The sequence below is a fragment of the Vespa mandarinia genome, chromosome 4 (assembly GCF_050613455.1).
Source record: "Vespa mandarinia isolate Hongniang chromosome 4, ASM5061345v1, whole genome shotgun sequence".
NCBI lineage: Eukaryota > Metazoa > Arthropoda > Insecta > Hymenoptera > Vespidae > Vespa > Vespa mandarinia.
The window spans coordinates 3,119,580-3,140,000 of NC_140813.1; the positions used below are offsets into that span (position 1 = coordinate 3,119,580).

Below are 20,421 nucleotides of genomic sequence, written 5' to 3' on the forward strand. Positions count from 1 at the left end.
TTGCGTGGGTGTCCGGGCGCGATTAAAAGTCCCATGATGGACTTCGTTTTAGTGTTGAAATTCGGAGTGCTCTTCGGATTTCGACTTAGAGTCACCGTTATTCTAACACTCACGTGAGAGTTCGCTTGCGCGATTGAAAGTCCTACCGGGGACTTCGTTTTAATTCTTCGACATATCGATTAGATTACTTCGCGAATTTGGATAGAACAGTAGAATCTACGTAATAATAACACACGTGAGTGTCGCGAACGCGATTAATGCGCTTTGATTGTTCGAAATTCGGATGCACGAATACAGATGTGCTTAATAATCCGTTATGCCTGAGGCGGAGGGTGTCGAACGGTAAAGCTCTCTGTAAGTGGGGTCCCTATAGCTGAGACTATATACCTCCTGTTAGCTAAGTCGCCCTAGATATCCGAAGCGGAAGGCATAAGGGATCGGTATCGCGGAACGCGGATTTTAGAGTAAAGTAGAGTCCCCGTTAGCTCGTGGGTCTCCACATGCAGCAACCTCCACGTGGTGAGACCTGGATCGTTAATACTTGCAAAGTTTAATTGTAAATTTTTAAATGCAAGTATTAACGAGCGAATGGCTGCATATTGTATTACTTTTCCAATATCTTTTTAATCTAAATCCAACTGAACATTAATATTTTTCCACTCTATATAGCTAATAATACTTCAAAAGAAGAAATATAACAGCAATCTATTGTACAATAATTTCTCGGAGAAACGGAAAGGAAATTTTTCTATCTCTCTTTTATATCCGCTGTTATTTATTCTTATATACTTTCATTATTTATTCTTTATATATCTCGGGTGGGACCCACGGGTGGGGCCTGTGGGCGAGGGCTTCTGTGCGGGTTGCTGTCTCAGCATCATACAGAGCTGTATCTCTTGTCTTATTTTTTTGGGGCTCTCTATTCTTCTCTTTCCGGGGCTCTCTTTTCTTTCTCCGGCTCTCGTTTCTATCTCATATTTTTCATTTTTAAGTATGGTTTCAATTATGTTATTATTATGTTATTTCCTTTTACTTATGTATTCTTAATATTTATTTATGTTGCTTCTTTCTAATTATGTATTTTATTATGTGTTTAATTATGTGTTTAATTGTGTGTTTTTGTTTTTAATTATGTTTTGGATTATGTTGTTAATTATGATTTATAAGCATTAGGTAGGAACCATGAAATGGTGCATGCTGCTTCTCTTTTCGTTTCCTTTTCTAGGCCTTTTATCTATTTATATATATTTATTTTCTGTTTGTATTTTATATATGTGTATATATATTATTTTCTGTTTTATATATTTTTTTGTTTTTTTATTTTTTCTATAACTTTTTCTTTTACAGTATAGATCATCGAGGGATAGGTTCATCTGCGGACGGATGCGTCGTTGCCTGGCTGGATTCATCATCGATTTTTTCGCGTGAATACGGGAAGGATAGGAAGAACATTAGCGCGCGTGTCGGCTGGCACAGGCGTTGGTGTTCTCGGGCGCGATTAAACTTCGTTTGATTGTTCGAATCGAAAACGCGAATTTAGAGTAGAGTCATGTTTTTCTAACACTCGCGTGGGTGTTCGGGCGCGATTAATGGTCCTACCGTGGACTTCGTTTGATTTCTTCAAAATTTCGATGGGGGTACTTCGCGAATTTCGGCTTAACAGTAGAATCTACGTAATTATAACACACACGTGAGTGTCGCGACGCGATTAGTAGTCTAAGGAGTGCGCTTTGATTGTTCGAAATTCGGAAAGCACGAATTCGAATGTGCTTAATAATTCGTTATGTCTGAAGTGGACGGTGCAAATGGTGGAGCTATCTGTAAGAGGTGTGTAGTAGCTAATGCTACACATACCCTGTTAGTTAAGAAGCCAGTGCATTGAAGCGGAAAGGTATAGCGGATCGGTATCGCGGAACGCGGATTTTAGAGTAGAGTCACCGTTAGCCCGTGGGTCTCCACATGCAGCAACTTCCACGTAGTGAGACCTGGGTCGGTATTACTTGCATACTCTAATGTAGAATCTTTAACGCAAGTACTACTGAGCGAATGGCTGCATATTTTTTTACTTTTCCAATATCTTTTTAATCTAATTCCAACTAAACATTAATATTTTTCCACTTTATATCGCTAATAATACTTCAAAGGAAGAAATGTGGCAGAATTCTATTGTACAATAATTTCTCAGAGAAACGAAAAGGAAATTTTTCTATCACACTTCAATGTCTGTTGTCATTTCTATTTTTTTTTATTTACTATCATTAATAATCTTTTATAAATCTCGGGTGGGACCCATGGGAGGGGCTCATGGGCGAGGGCTTCTGTGCGGGTTGCTGTCTCAGCATCATACAGAGCTGTATCTCTTGTCTTATTTTTTTGGGGCTCTCTATTCTTCTCTTTCCGGGGCTCTCTTTTCTTTCTCCGGCTCTCGTTTCTATCTCATATTTTTCATTTTTAAGTATGGTTTCAATTATGTTATTATTATGTTATTTCCTTTTACTTATGTATTCTTAATATTTATTTATGTTGCTTCTTTCTAATTATGTATTTTATTATGTGTTTAATTATGTGTTTTTGTTTTTAATTATGTTTTGGATTATGTTGTTAATTATGATTTATAAGCATTAGGTAGGAACCATGAAATGGTGCATGCTGCTTCTCTTTTCGTTTCCTTTTCTAGGCCTTTTATCTATTTATATATATTTATTTTCTGTTTGTATTTTATATATGTGTATATATATTATTTTCTGTTTTATATATTTGTTTTTTTATTTTTTCTATAACTTTTTCTTTTACAGTATAGATCACCGAGGGATAGGTTCATCTGCGGACGGATGCGTCGTTGCCTGGCTGGATTCATCATCGATTTTTACGCGTGAATACGGGAAGGATAGGAAGAACATTAGCGCGCGTGTCGGCGGGCACAGGCGTTGGTGTTCTCGGGCGCGATTAAACTTCGTTTGATTGTTCGAATCGAAAACGCGAATTTAGAGTAGAGTCATGTTTTTCTAACACTCGCGTGGGTGTTCGGGCGCGATTAATGGTCCTACCGTGGACTTCGTTTGATTTCTTCAAAATTTCGATGGGGGTACTTCGCGAATTTCGGCTTAACAGTAGAATCTACGTAATTATAACACACACGTGAGTGTCGCGACGCGATTAGTAGTCTAAGGAGTGCGCTTTGATTGTTCGAAATTCGGAAAGCACGAATTCGAATGTGCTTAATAATTCGTTATGTCTGAAGTGGACGGTGCAAATGGTGGAGCTATCTGTAAGAGGTGTGTAGTAGCTAATGCTACACATACCCTGTTAGTTAAGAAGCCAGTGCATTGAAGCGGAAAGGTATAGCGGATCGGTATCGCGGAACGCGGATTTTAGAGTAGAGTCACCGTTAGCCCGTGGGTCTCCACATGCAGCAACTTCCACGTAGTGAGACCTGGGTCGGTATTACTTGCATACTCTAATGTAGAATCTTTAACGCAAGTACTACTGAGCGAATGGCTGCATATTTTTTTACTTTTCCAATATCTTTTTAATCTAATTCCAACTAAACATTAATATTTTTCCATTTTATATCGCTAATAATACTTCAAAAGAAGGAATATAACAGAATTTATTGTACAATAATTTCTTACAGAACGACAAGGAAATTTATCTATCACAATTTTATGTCTGATGTCATTTCTATTTTTTCTTATTTACTGTCATTAATTATACTCTATATATATCTCGGGTGGAACCCATGGGAGGGGCTCATGGGTGTGTGCCTCTGTGTGGGTCGCTGTATCAGCATCTTATAGACCTGCTTCTATTATTTTCTCTTTCTGGAGCTCTCTTTTCAATTTCATATTTTTCATTGTTATTTGCTTCTATTAATTATAATTTATAGTTTCGGGTGGGACCCATGGGTTGGGCCATGGGGGTGTGCCTCTGTGCGGGTTGCTCTCTCAGGATCCTATAGAACTGCATCTCTTTCATTCTCTTTTTGGAACTCTCTTTTCTCTTTCATATTTTTCATTCTTATTTACTATTATTAATTATGATTTATTAGTCTCGGGTGGGACCCATGTGATGGGGACATGGGTGTGGGCCTCTGTGCGGGTTGCTGTCTTAGAATCGTGTAGAGTTGCTTCTATTTTCATATCTTTGTGTATCTTTCTTTTCTATCTCATATTTTTTTTCTTTAATTATGTTAATAATTATGTCATTAATATGTTATTTCTTTTTATTATGTCTTTTCAGATTTTTATTATATTATTTCCTTTTAATTATGTTTCTTTAATATTTAATTATTTTGTTTCTTTCTAATTATGTTTTTAATTATGTTTTCAGTTATGTTATTAATATATTCTTATTAATTATGATTTACAGGTTTTAGGTGGGAACCATTAGATGAAGCGGACTGTTGTTTCAGCAGCATGCACAGCTACTTCTATTTCTTTATCTTTCAGCAGCTCTCTTTTGTTACTCATATTTTTTTTCTGTAATTATGTTTTTAGTTATGTTTTTAATTGTTATTAATATGTTATTTCTTTTTATTATGTCTTTTCAGATTTTTATTATATTATTTCCTTTTAATTATGTTTCTTTAATATTTAATTATTTTGTTTCTTTCTAATTATGTTTTTAATTTTGTTTTCAGTTATGTTATTAATATATTCTTATTAATTATGATTTACAGGTTTTAGGTAGGAACCATTAGATGAAGCGGACTGTTGTTTCAGCAGCATGCACAGCTACTTCTATTTTTTTATTTTTCAGCAGCTCTCTTTTATTACTCATATTTTTCTTCTTTAATTATTTTTTTAGTTATGTTTTTAATTATGTTATTAATATGTTATTTCTCTTTATTATGTCTTTTCAGAATTTAATTATGTTATTTCCTTTTAATTGTGTTTTTTTAATATTTATTTATGTTATTTCTCTTTAATTATGTTTTTATGTTTTTATGTCTGTTAATAATATATTCTAATTAATTTTAATTTTTCAGCATTAGGTAGGATCCACGAGATGAAGCGGACTATTGTTTCAACAGCGTCCAGTGCTACTTCTATTTTTTTATTTTTCTTTTATTCATCTTCTTTTCTTCTGTTTCAGGGATGATCGAGCAATCATGCAGCGATATTCAATATGTCTTTTCTTTTCTTTTTCTTATTTTTTCCTTATCTTTTTTTTCAGGATAGATCATCAAGGCATAGGTTCACCTCTGGCACGATTCATCATCGATTTTTACGCGCGTTTACGGGTAGGATAGGACGAACACTAGCGCGCGTGTCGGCGTGCACAAGCGTGGGTGTTCTCGGGCGCGATTAAACTTCGTTTGATTGCTCGTATCGAAAACGCGAATTTAGAGTAGAGTCACCGTTTTTCTAACACTCACGTGAATGAACGCGGGCGCGACATAAAAGTCCTACCGGGGACTTCGTTTATATTTGCTCGAATATTCGATTAGATTACCTCGCGAACGCGTTTTTTCAGAGTAGAGTCACCGTTTTCCGAGCACTTGCGTGGGTGTCCGGGCGCGATTAAAAGTCCTACCATGGACTTCGTTTTAGTGTTGAAATTCGGGGTGCGCGAACGGTTTACCTTGTAGTGCTGTACATAGTTTGCTGATGTTATGACAATCCTCATATTTGGTAGCGGGGCGGAAATCCCGACAAATATCATAGGAAATTCTAAACACCGGTTAACATATGTCACTTTGGATTTCAACTTAGAGTCACCGTTATTCTAACACTCACGTGAGTGTTCGCGTGCGCGATTAAAAGTCCTACCGGGGACTTCGTTTTGTTTGCTCGAATATTCGATTAGTTTATTTAGAGTAAAGTCACCGTTTTTCGAACACTTGCGTGGGTGTCCGGGCGCGATTAAAAGTCCCATGATGGACTTCGTTTTAGTGTTGAAATTCGGAGTGCTCTTCGGATTTCGACTTAGAGTCACCGTTATTCTAACACTCACGTGAGAGTTCGCTTGCGCGATTGAAAGTCCTACCGGGGACTTCGTTTTATTTCTTCGACATATCGATTAGATTACTTCGCGAATTTGGATAGAACAGTAGAATCTACGTAATAATAACACACGTGAGTGTCGCGAACGCGATTAATGCGCTTTGATTGTTCGAAATTCGGATGCACGAATACAGATGTGCTTAATAATCCGTTATGCCTGAGGCGGAGGGTGTCGAACGGTTAAGCTTTCTGTAAGTGGAGTCCCTGTAGCTAAGGCTAGATACTTCCTGTTAGCTTTGTCCCATGCCCAAGATATCCGAAGCGGAAAGCATGAGGGATCGGTATCGCGGTACGCGGATTTTAGAGTAAAGTAGAGTCACCGTTAGCCCGTGGGTTTCCATTTGCAGCAACCTCCACGTGGTGAGACCTGGGTCGGTATTACTTGTGAAGTCTAATTTTAAATCATACAACGCAAGTAATACCGAGCGAATGGCTGCATGTCTTTATTTTTCTTTTCATATCTAAATAGACATTAATGTATTCACATTTCAAATTGTTTAATCATATTTCAATAAATAAATAATTAACTATGACAGAATTCTAATGTATTTTTTTTTTAATAATAATTTTTAGAAACCTGGTACTCTCGAAACTCCCGAAACTCCCTAAACTCCCGTAACACGTAGACATCGTGGAACGTGAATTTTAGTGTATTGGGTTGGCAACTAAGTAATTGCGGATTTTGTCGTTTCCTTCTTATTTGAAATCCGCAATCACTTAGTTGCCAACCCAATAGAATAGAATCACCGTTAATCCGTGGATCTCTACGTACAGTAAACTCCCCGTCGTGAGACATAAGTCGGTATTACTTGCAAAGTCTAATTGTAAATCTTTTAACGCAAGTATTATCGGGCAAATGACAGCATATTTCCAATGTATTTTCAAAATCGATTGAACATCAATGTACTAACACGTTACGTCGGTATCTTTGCACGAATGCAAGATGTAATCTAACGTCAAAAGAAGTTGTACAATACATATGAGAAACTGAAATGTATGAATTCATTGTCATTAAATTACTCTCTAATCCGCACGAAATCAATTATTATGCACGCAGAGAAGAATAACCAATGCAAGTTTATATACACCGATAAGTAGATACATAGTTGGGACAGTGTGTTCTCCGCTTATATTCGTAGTTCATATTTTGTCCACACCTGTCGCTGAAGTCACACACTCTTCGAACGTAAGGTAGTGAATAGCCTTAATAGTGATGTATTTAAATACATGTGTTTTGGCGGTAAGTGACATATTAACTAACCTTAAATTGATACAAGTAATTTTTTAAAATATTATTTTTTATCATATTCTATATATATATATATATATATATATATATATATATATATATATATATATATGGATATTTATAAATATTTTTTATCTTTGTATTACAGATTTAATATGAGAAATATGAACGGTGGGAATAAAGCAGCACAAAAATTATTATTCGTTTGTTCATCGTTTACTTGCATTTACTTTCCAGGCATATTAATATTATTAAAAATTAATGGAACATTGTACAATGTTGGCTCGTACAAATTTATTCCAATATTATTGATATTGATGTTTGCCGAAGTGATAAAATTAATCTTTTCTTTTTTACAAACAGAACCAGTACTTATTACCAAGATAGAAACTAAAACGTCAAAAAGTAAAAGATCTTGGACAAAATATATAAAGGAAGGTTTTAAATTTCTTATCACAAGCATTATATTGTCAATTATTTATTATTTTCTTATTGTTATGTTCGGTGCACCAGTTTTTAATCAACATGAGGAAACGACCATGCTTACAATAATATTAACGTGTTTAACATTTGTTCCTGCCAGTTTGCATTTAGGAGTAAATACAGCGGTCAATATTTTAACAGGAAGAGAAACACAAAAAGACAATATATTTATCAATGCTGCTAATATTGTTATAAAAACTACACTTTTGGGTACGTGGACTGGTGCTATTGTAATTCCATTAGATTGGGATAGACCATGGCAAGTGTGGCCTATCCCATGTGTAACAGGTGCTCTTCTTGGTTATACAATTGCACACTTTATCATTCTATTTAAGACTCTACCCACATTGAAACAAAGTAAAAATTTTTAAATTAAACACGTATGTTAATCAACTACAACAAAATTATTCATTAAATTCGTACGATTATGTACGATTTATATTTGTTGTAACATGTAAAAATTTACTAATGTAAATATTTATTATATGTCATATTTACGTAAATAATGTAAATTATCGTACTGTCCCACCTTGTGATATAATCGTTTAATACAATCAATCATTTAACAATCACCCTTCATATATTTTATTATTTTATTATACATGTTTTACAAGTACGTATGTACAATGATCATTACATGAAGAACGAGAAAAGAGGGAGGAAAAGAAAAAAAAATAAAGAACAAAAAAAAAAAAAAAAAAGAGAAAAAACGCATCACACAACATTATGTTTAACTGATTTTTATTGGTGAAAAAGCTTCCGTTAACCGACTGATTACATTCACTTTATACAACAAATACGTAGTACCGTAAAGTTAATTACGGTTTTGACGGGTGTTAAGTGTTCGGCATGTATCAATGAATATCATAGATATTACACGATTTTAACGCGTGAATAAAGAACGAAATGTCTTTTCCTTAATATGGGTGTCTGTATGATCCATTGTGTATATATATATATACAATATATATATATATATATATGTTTCCTGTATGTTGTTGTGTGAGGTGTGATTGTGTACCCATCTTGTCAGCCGCGCCTATGTGGGTGGGTGCTTATATATGTGCATGCACGAGAAGAAATATCCTTACAAAAAAATGAAATAATGCTATGAGAAAGACGATTTACCGATCCTCCAACTTTGATTTTGACTATCTTTGAAGTCTACAATAATCGTCATTTATTTGTTGTATAATTAATTAAATTGGAGTCGGATCGATCGGGACAATCTTCCACGTAAGAACGAATGGATCATAATAAGAAAAGCGAGGGTAACGCATTAACGCGAGCATGTGCGAACGATTACATTAGAGATCTATGTATGTATGTATGTGTGTATGTATCTATGTATGTATCTATGTATGTATCTATGTATGTATCTATGTATGTATCTATGTATGTATGTAATGTATCTATGTATGTAGGTATGTAATGTATGTATGTACACACGGCTACTAAATATCCGACAACGGGATCGCAAAATAATTGTCAAAAAATGAAGCACTTTGAACCGCAAACGCGATATGCAATGTCTATTGGATTACGCAGTAACGTATTGTTCTTTTTTCTTTTTTTTTTTTTCTTTTTTTGTTTTCTTTTTTTCTTTTTGTTTCTTTTTTATCTTGTATATTTATTTATTTATTTATTTATTTATTTATTTATTTATTTATTTAATTCTTTTTGTTTGTTGTTCTTTTCTTTGTTCTTTTACTTAATTCAGAAATGCTCGACGTATCGTAGCGTACTCCGTAATCGGTGACAACTGTTTTAAAAAATGGTATATATACGTGTGTATATATATATATATATACATATACATATATACGTATATATGAATATATATATATATTTATATATTTATATATAATCTCATAAAATTGTCTGCTGTTCATTATTTTTTCTTTTTTTTCCCCTTTTTCTTTTCATCGTGTAATTCCATAATTGACTAAATTTTATGTTATACCGTATTTGCTAGAACGAGATTTGTGCGGGCACAATCCCTTATAAATGCACGTACGTAAAGTTACGCACGCAGTTTCTATTTTATATATTTATAATAAGAATTCTTCCTCTCTTATATAACGAGTTCATATTTACAAAAATCGATACTTTTTTTTCTTCCCCTTTTCTTTCTCTCATTCTTTTTTTTTTTTTCTTTTTTGTGGCGAGATTCAAATATTAACTACCTACGCTATAATTATATCATCTACAAAAAATGTTTCATTCAGTCCTCCGAACGACGCCCATAACTCGCGTTTGATTTTCGCGCCGCGATGGCAGCGCCATGAAAATCAAAAGAGAGATAGGGCGCGATTCTGCAAACGAGAGCTCTCCTTTTTTTTGTTCGAAAGTCTCAAAAGAACGTGTAATTTTCTTTTCTAAGGTTTGGCTAACTCTTTTCTTCTTCTTCTTCTTCTTCTTTTATCTTCTTCTTTTTCTCTTTTGTTTTTTTTTTTAATTTTATTTTATTTTCTCTCTTTCTCTCCCATCCTCGACATCCTCTTCTTATTTTGCTTTTTATCTTCGTAATTAGATCTTGGATCCAATGATTACGATTAAAGGGCCCGTTCGATATACAGGGTGGTTCATTAATCGTACTTGTTTTCAACGAACAACATTCCAAAATCTTCCGAGAGATAGAAAATATAAAAAGGGAAAGAATTTATCATAAATCTTTCACAATTTTTATGAGGTTACTAGGTAATTTCGAACTGAAGAATTGTAATGATTTTATGTATTTCTTTTTTACATAACCTCATTTTCGAATAACGTTCGTTGTTTATTATACGACAGATGAGACTTTTTTTTTCTAAAAGGATCACAGAACGATCAATAGGTATTCAAAGGAGAAAGAGAGAAAAGATTATTCGTTTTAACGAACCACCCTGTATATATATATATATATATATATACACATATATATCTATGTATATATATATGAATTTTTTTTTTTTAATTTGTATCGGCAGCAATTTTTTTTCTTTCTATCCTTCTGACGTTTCTGTAGGCAATAAAGAGACAAAGAGCAATAATTGAACTTTCAAATGTACCACGCATTGATCAGAACTTTAAAAGCATTATGCTTTTATTCGAGAAAAATGTTCGATCGATTAGGTACACAAGAAATTCGAATTTTTGCCAACGACAATTAGCCAACTATTGCGGTTCGATATCGCATACTAAATGGATCATGCGAGATCCCATTTCTTTTCTATACGATTCATTTTATCTAAAAGGAAATAATATAATTTCATTCCCATGAATTCATCATCATAATAATCATTATCATCATCTTCATTATCATCATCATCATCATCATCATCATCATTTTAAATCTTAATGAGGCAATAATAACGATCTATCGTATCCTTCTGTGACTTCTGATCCAAAAAAGCTTGATAAAAGACCATAAGACAGACGGAGAGAAACGTTTGAAGATAAGTACTTATATGACGTCTAATTTTTATGCACTTCACCTTGGATCGATAATAAGTTACGTAAAAGTTATTCGTCGATCTTTGTGTAAATCGACTTTTGTTATTATTTACGAATATGCAAATTCGATGATTAAAATGATTCGATTTTCTATATATCGGGATAAAATACTATTCTCATACGTTTGCAGATAACAAATTGTCGCATTAAAAGTAAATAAATTGATATAAGTATTATTACGCAGATATTCCTGCGCGTCCTACCTGATAACGATCATAAACGTTACGTACGTCCTTTTATGGACTAACGTTAGATACATTATAGGATCCAATTCCAATGCAGTTATTGTTAATGAGACCGCTGCGCGAGTTTTCTTTTTCTTTTTTTCTTTTTTTCTTTTTTTTCATTGTTTTTTTCTTTTTCTCTCTCTCTCTCTCTCTCTCTCTCTCTCTCTCTCTCTCTCTCTCACTCTCTCTTGATAATCTAAAAGACAGACAACATAAAATAATATTGAAACTACGAAAATCGTTAGTATATCAATAAATTCTTAAATCAATATTTGTTTATCGCTGAAAACGTAATTTGTTTTTATATTAATGCCGCTCGAACACTATCTTGCGAGACTATTTACAAGATCCTAATTATTTAAACATTTATTCACTCATCGCTTATTTTTATCTTCACACATACGTAAACGCACAAAAAGTCGAACTCTTGCTTGCACACAAAAATACGAGCACGAGAAAAAAGACGATTTTTATTAACCGTTCGTCGTTTATCTACATCGGTATATTATATACTCGCAGTGTTTTTTTTTTCTTTCTTCTTCTTCTTCTTTTTTTTTTCCTTTTTTTTTCTTTTTTTTTTCTTTTTTCTTTTTTTCCTTTTTTTAAATATTATCGAGTCGATATAATACGATCCTGACAGTGACATACAGTCAAGGTAAAGGGATCATGGATACCAAAATCCCCAATTACTAGTTTATTTTCTTGTTATATCTTACGATTCTCAAATTATTCGCTTTTACAAAAATCTTTTCTTTCAGGAAGCCCTAAAATTAGAACCCAAACTTGTTTAAATGTATGTATGTATGTATGTATATATGTTTGTATGTTTGTATTTTTGTATGTATGTATGTTTGTTTATTTGTTGTATGTATGTATGTATGTTTGTTTATTTGTTGTATGTATGTATGTATGTATGTTTGTATGTATGTTTGTATTTATGTATGTTTGTATGTATGTACATATGTATGTATGTATGTTTGTATGTATGTTTGTATGTATGTTTGTATTTATGTATGTTTGTATGTATGTACATATGTATGTATGTATATATGTTTGTTTGTTTGTTTGTTTGTATGTTTGTTTGTATGTATGATTGTATGTATGTATTTATTTATTCATTTATTTATTTATTTATTTATATATTTATTTATTTATTTATGTACTTTATGTATGTATGTAATGTACGTTAGCTTATACTACGACTGAAAAAATTTCGTTTTAAATAGTCGTTTCATTCATTAATTGTGCAATATCTGTTACATGGTTTACACAGTAATGACGAAAGCATATTTCAAGATAATGTACATTATCCTTTGAATTGTCTATTTAACAATAATACGCGTTTCATCTATACTCAATTGCAGATTCGGGAAAATACAATCCTTCCCATTGGACAAAAAGCATTTTAATGTATGCCACTGAATCCTCATAGAGGAAAAAGGTCGTGCTTATTATGAATCACTGTGACGTAATGTTTAAGTAATTAATAATATATCAACAAGATTTAGACGATTATAATAATAACTTTGTAAACGCCTTCGAACGAACGGAAAGAAAATTTTTTTTTGTTTGTTTTTTTTGGGGTTTTTTTTTTATTTTTTTTTTTTTTTTTTTTATTAACATCGCTCGTACTCGCATTTTAGTGCAATCGCCCGATTCATCGTATGCGTTTTCACACAACGATAATTTAATATCATTTCGTTTTGTCGGCTTTCCTTAACTGTTACATAAAAACAATGACTTTTAATACTCTCGCGCGTAAATTGAGCAGTCTTGAAAGTATAGCAAGTTCATAATTAAAAACAAGATACTAAAACACTGAACATCTAGATCGTCATTCACCACTATTGCTCTCGTCATAATGAGAGAACTTGAGAAACACTTGTTCCAGGGTAGTTTGACTGAAACTATACTCCTCGATGTCTAGTTCCTGCTTGGCTGTAATTAAAAATTGCATATGTTTTATTGATTGTTTCCTTTTTTTCTTATTTTTTTTTTTCTTTCTTTCCCTTTTACTCAATGCATGCATTGAAAATTCAATGATTATGTATTTCTAATGGGACAATAATTCTCACCCTTCTCCAACTGCATAAAACACTCGGCCAGCGAGTTCACTGCGTGTTGAGGAACGGCAAAGACCAATCTGTCTGCAAAACTTTCTTCTAACGTTGCATCAGGAAAGAGACCAGCAACGAATTCTTTTAATGCAGATAATCTATCACCGGAAGGCGTAGTTGGGGTACAATCGCCACCCAAAAGTTTCATCTCTAAAGTGTACCCAGCACCGTATAGATTTTTCAGGTGTTGCGTCGAACCTACACATCTTAATTCACCTTTAACCATTATACCAACTCTGGAGCATAATGCATCGGCTTCTTCCATCGAGTGAGTTGTAAGGATTGCTCCTCGGCCACCCTGTTAATAGAAAATAATCGAATGTTAATTTTTAATGTTAATATTAAAATTTAATAAAATTTTTAAATGATAAATCATAGGCCAATTGTTTCGATAATACCTGGAAACTAGCAAGGATGGTATCCCATAGGAATCTTTTTGATCTAGGATCCATACCCGTACTAGGTTCATCCATTAAAACAACCTTTGGTCCTCCAACCATTGCCATTGCAAAGCTAAGCTTTCTTCTAGTACCACCTGAGCATTCTTGAGTTTGTTTATCGGCATGTTCATGAATCTGAAGACCGGTTAAATAGAGATCGACGATTCTGAAATAATATCATTATTTTTTAAAAGTGAAAGTTATTGTTACACGGGATAAAAGTATTTTTAATAATACCTATTAATCTCTCCCCAAGGTACACCACGAATAGCTGCGTAACATTCTAAATGTTCTCGTACAGTAATATTTTTCCATTGAGCATCGTGTTGCGGACAATATCCCATTTGTCTGAATGCTTCCTCCATGTGAGAATGTATATTGTGCCCGCCAATTTGTACTCTACCACGTGTTGCTGCTTCCTCCGCGATAATAATCTTCATCGTAGTAGTTTTTCCAGCGCCATTATGACCCAAAAGTCCAAATACTTCACCTGGTTCAACGGCCAATGATAAATTTCTTACAGCGACTTTTCGTTGCATTTGAGATGTTGTCTCTTCTTCTCGTTTGTTACAACAGCTACAAGAAACTGTTGATTCTCGATGATGATATTCCTTTCGTAGATTCTAACGGCATTCAATAATCATGATTAAAATTATCGTTAAAACTCTCTATTCATTATTTTACCAGTAGAAAATTATTTTTACCTGTACCAATACCACTGATGATTGTTGAACGGAAGGTGACGTAATAAGATTGAATACTCTTTGTCTTTCAGTTTTTACGTCAGCATCTTCGTGCTCACCTACATCCGAATTCTCCATTATCTCCTCACCGATCGAGCCGCCATTTCTCTATTAATACATACAAAACAAAATTAACATTTATTTTGCGGATAAATAATTAAATAACGAAGAAATATATAACTCTTATAACCAGGAAGTGCTTGAAGAAATCGCTAATGTTTCCGCCGCTTTTCTTGATATCCAATAAGAGCAATACGAAGAACCATAATGGACAATGTAATAATACACCAACAGCCATCAATATGATCTCCGTAGTAAGATAATCCGACATAGTTAAATGATGGCAGGCAGCATTAATAGAGCACATTAAATGAACGCGATCTACATAGTACACCGCTGCATAGGGCACATACATGGTATTTAATAGAGAAAAGACCACATGCAAAGCGAACGCTGCAGTACCACCTTAAAAAAGATCAAAATATTTTAATGTTGATTAAATAAGTGACAAAAATTTTTATTTAAGTATTTGTTTATATATATCACTTACCGACACCTAGCATATCTAAGATCATGACAAGCAAAAAAGGTATCAGTCCAAAGAACGTAGCAATATTGGGTAAAATACTTTGTGCGGAGTCCATCTTATCAAAGATGTAACTCCAACATGTCGAAAAAAGAATGGACGATGGGCAGTATAACATTAAAAGGGCACCAAGAGTAATGAGTGCTGGTGGTTCTTGAAGCGAAGGCACGTCAAAGAGAAATATAATACCAATGATACATGAACAAATAAATGTCATCAGGCCGACGAGGACGATAAAATATGTGAGGAAGTACATAGGAAATGACAGGCCGTTGACGCGCAATTGATTCTTCGCTTTTATCTAAAATCAAATGTTAAAATGTTAAATAACTTTGTTAATTATCGATACGATCGAATAAATTATTCTTACTTCTCGATCATAAACCATATCGACTGCCAAAGTGATTGGTAATAAAACAAAATCCATTCCAATGAATAATGCTGAACTGGCAACGCCAATGTTAAATTCTTGTGGCTGTGATGTCTGTTGAAACGGATGCGTTTTTATTTCAATTTGTTGAACATCATCCCTACCAGCTACCAATCTGTTTTTAATGGAAATTACAATGATTATTGTGATTTTAACGTAATTTTGTTGTTGTTGTTCCTTTTTCTTTTTTCTGTAAAAGATAAGGAATATACATACCTGTAATAAGTATTTAACAGTACATTCAATAAAATGGGTAAAGAATGTTGCATCGTATCGTTATATACGATTGTTAAATTCATCTTTGGAAAGCTATAATCATTGATATTAAATGCTGCTACGTGCGGTGCGCTTTTTAACAAATTAACGTAATTCCCATCGTATTCATCGATATGCTTTACATCTTGACTTATACTCTCTATCAAAGGCGTTATGTCAATATCGGTATTATTCAAATATAAAATTTTAGTTTCATTGCCATAGGTGTCTAAAAAAAATTTTTACAAAGAGAAGAGAAAATATCTCTAATGTTTATAGATATTTCGGTGATAATTAAAGATTATTGGGGGCGGGGAAGATATATAAAAGCATACCACTATTAAGTTGAAGTGATTGCATCTTAATGTCGACAGTTTGAATACTGTTTATATAAAGACCAAGGATTATTAGAGCAAGAGGAGCAACGATGGTAAAGTATAATAGTTGAATGTTTCTAAACAGCCTGAGTATCCTTAGGCGAAGCATGGCATAAAGAATTTGAAGGAAGTTAGGCCGAATTTTGATGGGGTCTAAGCCAAGGCCGAGAATAGGAGGATTCCTATCATTGTGAATTCCATCTGGTAGATCACCTGCTCCTGCATTTCAATATATATAAATATAATTAACGGATACAAATATTGATTTTAAATGTTAAATAATTTTCCTTTAATTACCTTTCGCTTGACCATCATTTTGAACGGTAACACCTTCGTTCTGTAAACTCTGGTACGATGTACTTTTCGACTGCAAGGACAACGATCTACTAAGTGCACGATTACGAACCATTTTCTTTGACAGATTGTCCATGGTACATTCCGTTTCCTCGTCTTTTTCCAGATGTAAAAAGACTTCTTCCAGGGTCGTCATAGATACTCCATAACTACTAATACCCAATCTACTCGATCTCGTTTTGATTTCATGCTCGATAGCCGAAAAAAGTGAGGCGAAATTTTCCACGGAATTGTGAGGCAAGATGAAGCTCAATTCTCGACCGTGACGTCTTGCTTTTTCGGCTTTCGTCACATGAGACGATACTAATCGTGCTATTGCATGTTCCCTTGCGTTGCCTTCTAGTACGAGACTGTAATGATAATACAATGATAAAAAAAAAAGAGGAAAATTGTCAAAATAGAAGAATGAATAAATAAATAAATGAACATTTGCATGTGTATTAATTTGTGCATACATTTATACTTGATACTCACGTTAAATGATAACCGATACCGAATTTATTTTTTAAGAACAACGAACTACCGCAACATCTCAATCTCCCTTTACTTATAACTGCCTTCCTGTCAGCCAATATGTCTGCTTCGTCCATGAAGTGAGTCGTTAAAAGAATGACTTTACCGTGTCTTCTGGATTGCAGGAAAGACCACATTTGTCTTCTCGAGTATGGATCCACTCCAGCTGTGGGCTCATCAAGGATAATGATCTTAGGATCACCGATAATGGCGATACCTACTGAGAGCTTTCTCTTCTGGCCACCGCTTAAATATTTTGCAAAAGTATCCGCTTTTTCAACCAGATCTATGTCCTTTAACGTTTTCTTTACCTATAATATCAATGACATTATGAGATATTATAAATTATAACGAGATAATAATTTGCAATTCTATAATAACGATAGATTATTTTAAATGCTTTAAATATTGTCTTACCTCGTGTTCGATCATTGATTTTGGAATGCAACGTACAGCGGCAAAAAATTCGAGATGTTCTCTTGGCGTTAATAAATCAAACAGAATGTCATGCTGAGGGCATACACCTGTCATACTTCTGATCATCTGCATATCGTTTGAATCTCGTACGTCATATCCAAATATCAAAGCCGTACCGGCTGTTGGCGATGTCAATCCGGTGAGTATATTAAACAACGTTGTTTTACCAGCCCCATTATGTCCCAATATCGCTGTTATTTGTCCCTCATAAATCGTTAGATTGATACCATTAACTGCTTTTGTTTCAGGCTTACGACATTTCTGATAAGATTTAAACAGATCTATGATTCTAATTGCTTCCCTTCCCTTCATCTCACGTACAACTGGTTCCACGTCTCTATTTGTTTCCTCGCCGGGTATAAAAGAATTAGATTCGCCGTTAGATGATGGTACCCTTTGAACTTTACGTTGACACCAAAATCCAGGTGTGAAACAGAACCACGGTGATCTCTTCGTGCCATACTCGCCTATTAATCAAAATGTCATGAAGGATTATCGTTACTCTTCCAAGTTGTTATTGAAAATATCTTCAGATATATCGCAGAGAGAACAAAGGGGGGAAAAAAATAAAAAATAAAAAAAAGTAAAAGATTCTTTAAACATACTTGGTATAACCGAGTCCAAATAATAGGCTAAGCAAGCATATAAGAATATGTCTAAAGTCATCATAATGAGACTTCCACCGAAAGGTATACCAGGACCACACCAAAGATTATCGAAATTCACTCCTTGTCCTTGTAAATCCAGGACCAAGGCCTATGAAAGATACAAAGGAAAAAAAAAATAAAATTTATTAAATTTTTTTTTTTTTTTTTTTTTTTTTTGATAAACCTTTAGGAATACCAACCTTATCCATAGCCAATGCAACACCCGTTGGACTTAAAAGTGATACAAGCCAAAATGAGATCGAGCTAGAATCGTCTACAAAGACTTGAATGAAGTACATCAAACTTAATATCGTTACTGCAAAGTTTCCAAGGACACCGGCAGTCTAAAATGAGATACGAGTATACTCGTTGAAATCTGTAATAACTTTTCTAATGATCTTACATTAAATCAATTCCTTTTCGTACCCGTTTAATTTAAACATTTTATATAACATAAAATACTCACACGAGATTTATCAAAGAATGGCGTTATCATGAAGGCAAACATGATGATGGAAAAACTATAAAGTACGACCAAAAGAAATATCGGTAAAAAGTGTGTATGCTGAAACATTTGTAGAGTGAAGAGTAATACCACTCCAACGGCAGAAAGTAACAAGACAAAGATGCTGTAGATAATGAACCAAGACATCCTAAAGCACGAAAGACGTATCAATATTTAATGGATTTAATCGATAGATTAAAACATAAATATCACAGTAATATCATATAATTTATAAAAAATGTTCAATTTACCAAAATACAGAATCCTTCAGGCCCATTATTTTCATTCCTTCTTTAATCCTGTTTTCTTTTTCACCGACTATTAGTATCAAGAGATAAGTAATGAACTGTGAAAGTGCTAATACCATGTACAAAGGAATAATGACTCTAAAAGCCAACATCCAATCTAGAAAATGTATTATTAAGAGTTGTATTGAGAGAGAGAGAGAGAGAGAGAGAGAGAGAGAGAGAGAGAGAGAAATTAGATTATCATTTCTTCGAAGAAAGTAAAAGCTTTTCGATAGAGAGAAGTTATTTCTTACCAGCTGTGAATGCTTCTTTTGGAAACATTTCTAATTTTATATCTGGAATGGTTACGTCGTTGTTTTGCGTGTCAAGCTGTAGAGTAAGGAAGGAAGTAATACATTAGAAGATACATTTCGTAAGAGTGAAAGAGAGCAATATAATTCAAGACTATAAGTAACCGGCGTACCCTTATCTTCGTAATATCCATTAGCATTTGTAACGCTAGGAAGCCAGAATCCAAATAGTTATTCACGGGACATGATCCGCCGGTTTCTATTGACAGAACGTCTCCCATCCAATGGCTGTTGTCCTTCCGGCAAGTAACCGGAGCGGAATAAAGTTCAGTAGGCGAAGGAGGAGATGTATATGAAGGATTTGTTCTAATCTCGTATCTAAAAGATACAAATAGCAATTTTACCTCACCCTCGATTTAGATTATAAAAGAGAGAAAGGGGGAAAAAGCTTTTCGTGAATGTAAACAATCATTCGTATCAACTTAGCAATTTAATAGATTTGACTGAAATATTGTATCTATGTGTGTATATATATATATACATATATATAAACAGTCTTACAGAAGACGTTGAGTGATCGGTTGAGAGTCTTCGAAGATCACAGCCAAAGGTACGCTATATGGATCTCTCCAATAAGCTGCCTGTAGATCATCCTTCGTATCGAATATCATAAAATTTAAAGGTAATTTGCCAGGAAAATCCCACATGGACAGCCAAACGTTGTTCATCGAATTTAAAAATATCTGGAAGATGAATCAATGATATAAAAAATTTTTAATACGTTTAACGAGATATTTATATCTAATTATAACTAACGATAACTTACGAGAGTTTCCGTCGAATTAGGTACCACGGCTATCGTATTGTTTTTATGACCGTTGAATAATTCGAATATTTTCTCTTCATGCCTCTGCGTCGTCATCGCGGGATAATTTGGATTAGGTATCAACACCTTTATCACTATGAGAATCCCTAGAGTA

At 33.8% G+C, this 20,421-nt stretch overlaps 2 protein-coding genes across 8 annotated transcripts in view; one reads left to right on the forward strand and one right to left on the reverse strand.

Moving 5' to 3' along the window:
* The first annotated feature begins 6,771 nt into the window (after positions 1–6,771).
* PIG-F (phosphatidylinositol glycan anchor biosynthesis class F) lies at positions 6,772–8,382 on the forward strand. Of its 2 annotated transcripts, none has more exons than XM_035876063.2 (2): positions 6,772–7,245; positions 7,403–8,381. In XM_035876063.2, the coding sequence occupies exon 2, from the start codon at positions 7,410–7,412 to the stop codon at positions 8,106–8,108; it is 699 nt and encodes a 232-aa protein (XP_035731956.1). In that variant the 5' UTR covers positions 6,772–7,245; positions 7,403–7,409; the 3' UTR covers positions 8,109–8,381. The 2 variants fall into 2 exon arrangements, with proteins under 2 accessions (XP_035731956.1, XP_035731957.1); XM_035876064.2 differs by lacking the exon at positions 6,772–7,245 and adding an exon at positions 7,254–7,281 and having other exon boundaries at positions 7,403–8,382.
* A 1,457-nt stretch (positions 8,383–9,839) lies between these two features.
* Positions 9,840–20,421, reverse strand: part of LOC118445939 (cholesterol transporter ABCA5) — a 31,712-nt gene continuing 21,130 nt past the window's right edge. For 5 of the 6 annotated variants that reach the window (XM_035876058.2, XM_035876057.2, XM_035876055.2 and 2 more), the window contains 21 exons: positions 20,268–20,421; positions 20,003–20,184; positions 19,615–19,819; positions 19,445–19,520; positions 19,155–19,308; positions 18,865–19,051; positions 18,599–18,742; positions 18,357–18,507; positions 17,692–18,218; positions 17,236–17,585; positions 16,705–17,111; positions 16,366–16,626; positions 15,992–16,259; positions 15,716–15,890; positions 15,310–15,646; positions 14,950–15,224; positions 14,721–14,867; positions 14,254–14,639; positions 13,975–14,182; positions 13,535–13,874; positions 9,840–13,397 (listed from right to left, as the gene is read on the reverse strand). The exon at positions 20,268–20,421 is cut by the window's right edge and continues 20 nt beyond it. In XM_035876058.2, the coding sequence (XP_035731951.1) occupies positions 13,294–13,397; positions 13,535–13,874; positions 13,975–14,182; positions 14,254–14,639; positions 14,721–14,867; positions 14,950–15,224; positions 15,310–15,646; positions 15,716–15,890; positions 15,992–16,259; positions 16,366–16,626; positions 16,705–17,111; positions 17,236–17,585; positions 17,692–18,218; positions 18,357–18,507; positions 18,599–18,742; positions 18,865–19,051; positions 19,155–19,308; positions 19,445–19,520; positions 19,615–19,819; positions 20,003–20,184; positions 20,268–20,421 (5,038 nt within the window). In that variant the 3' untranslated portion in view covers positions 9,840–13,293. The remainder of the gene's footprint in view (positions 13,398–13,534; positions 13,875–13,974; positions 14,183–14,253; positions 14,640–14,720; positions 14,868–14,949; positions 15,225–15,309; positions 15,647–15,715; positions 15,891–15,991; positions 16,260–16,365; positions 16,627–16,704; positions 17,112–17,235; positions 17,586–17,691; positions 18,219–18,356; positions 18,508–18,598; positions 18,743–18,864; positions 19,052–19,154; positions 19,309–19,444; positions 19,521–19,614; positions 19,820–20,002; positions 20,185–20,267) is intronic. The other variant, XM_035876061.2, reaches the window with a different exon arrangement.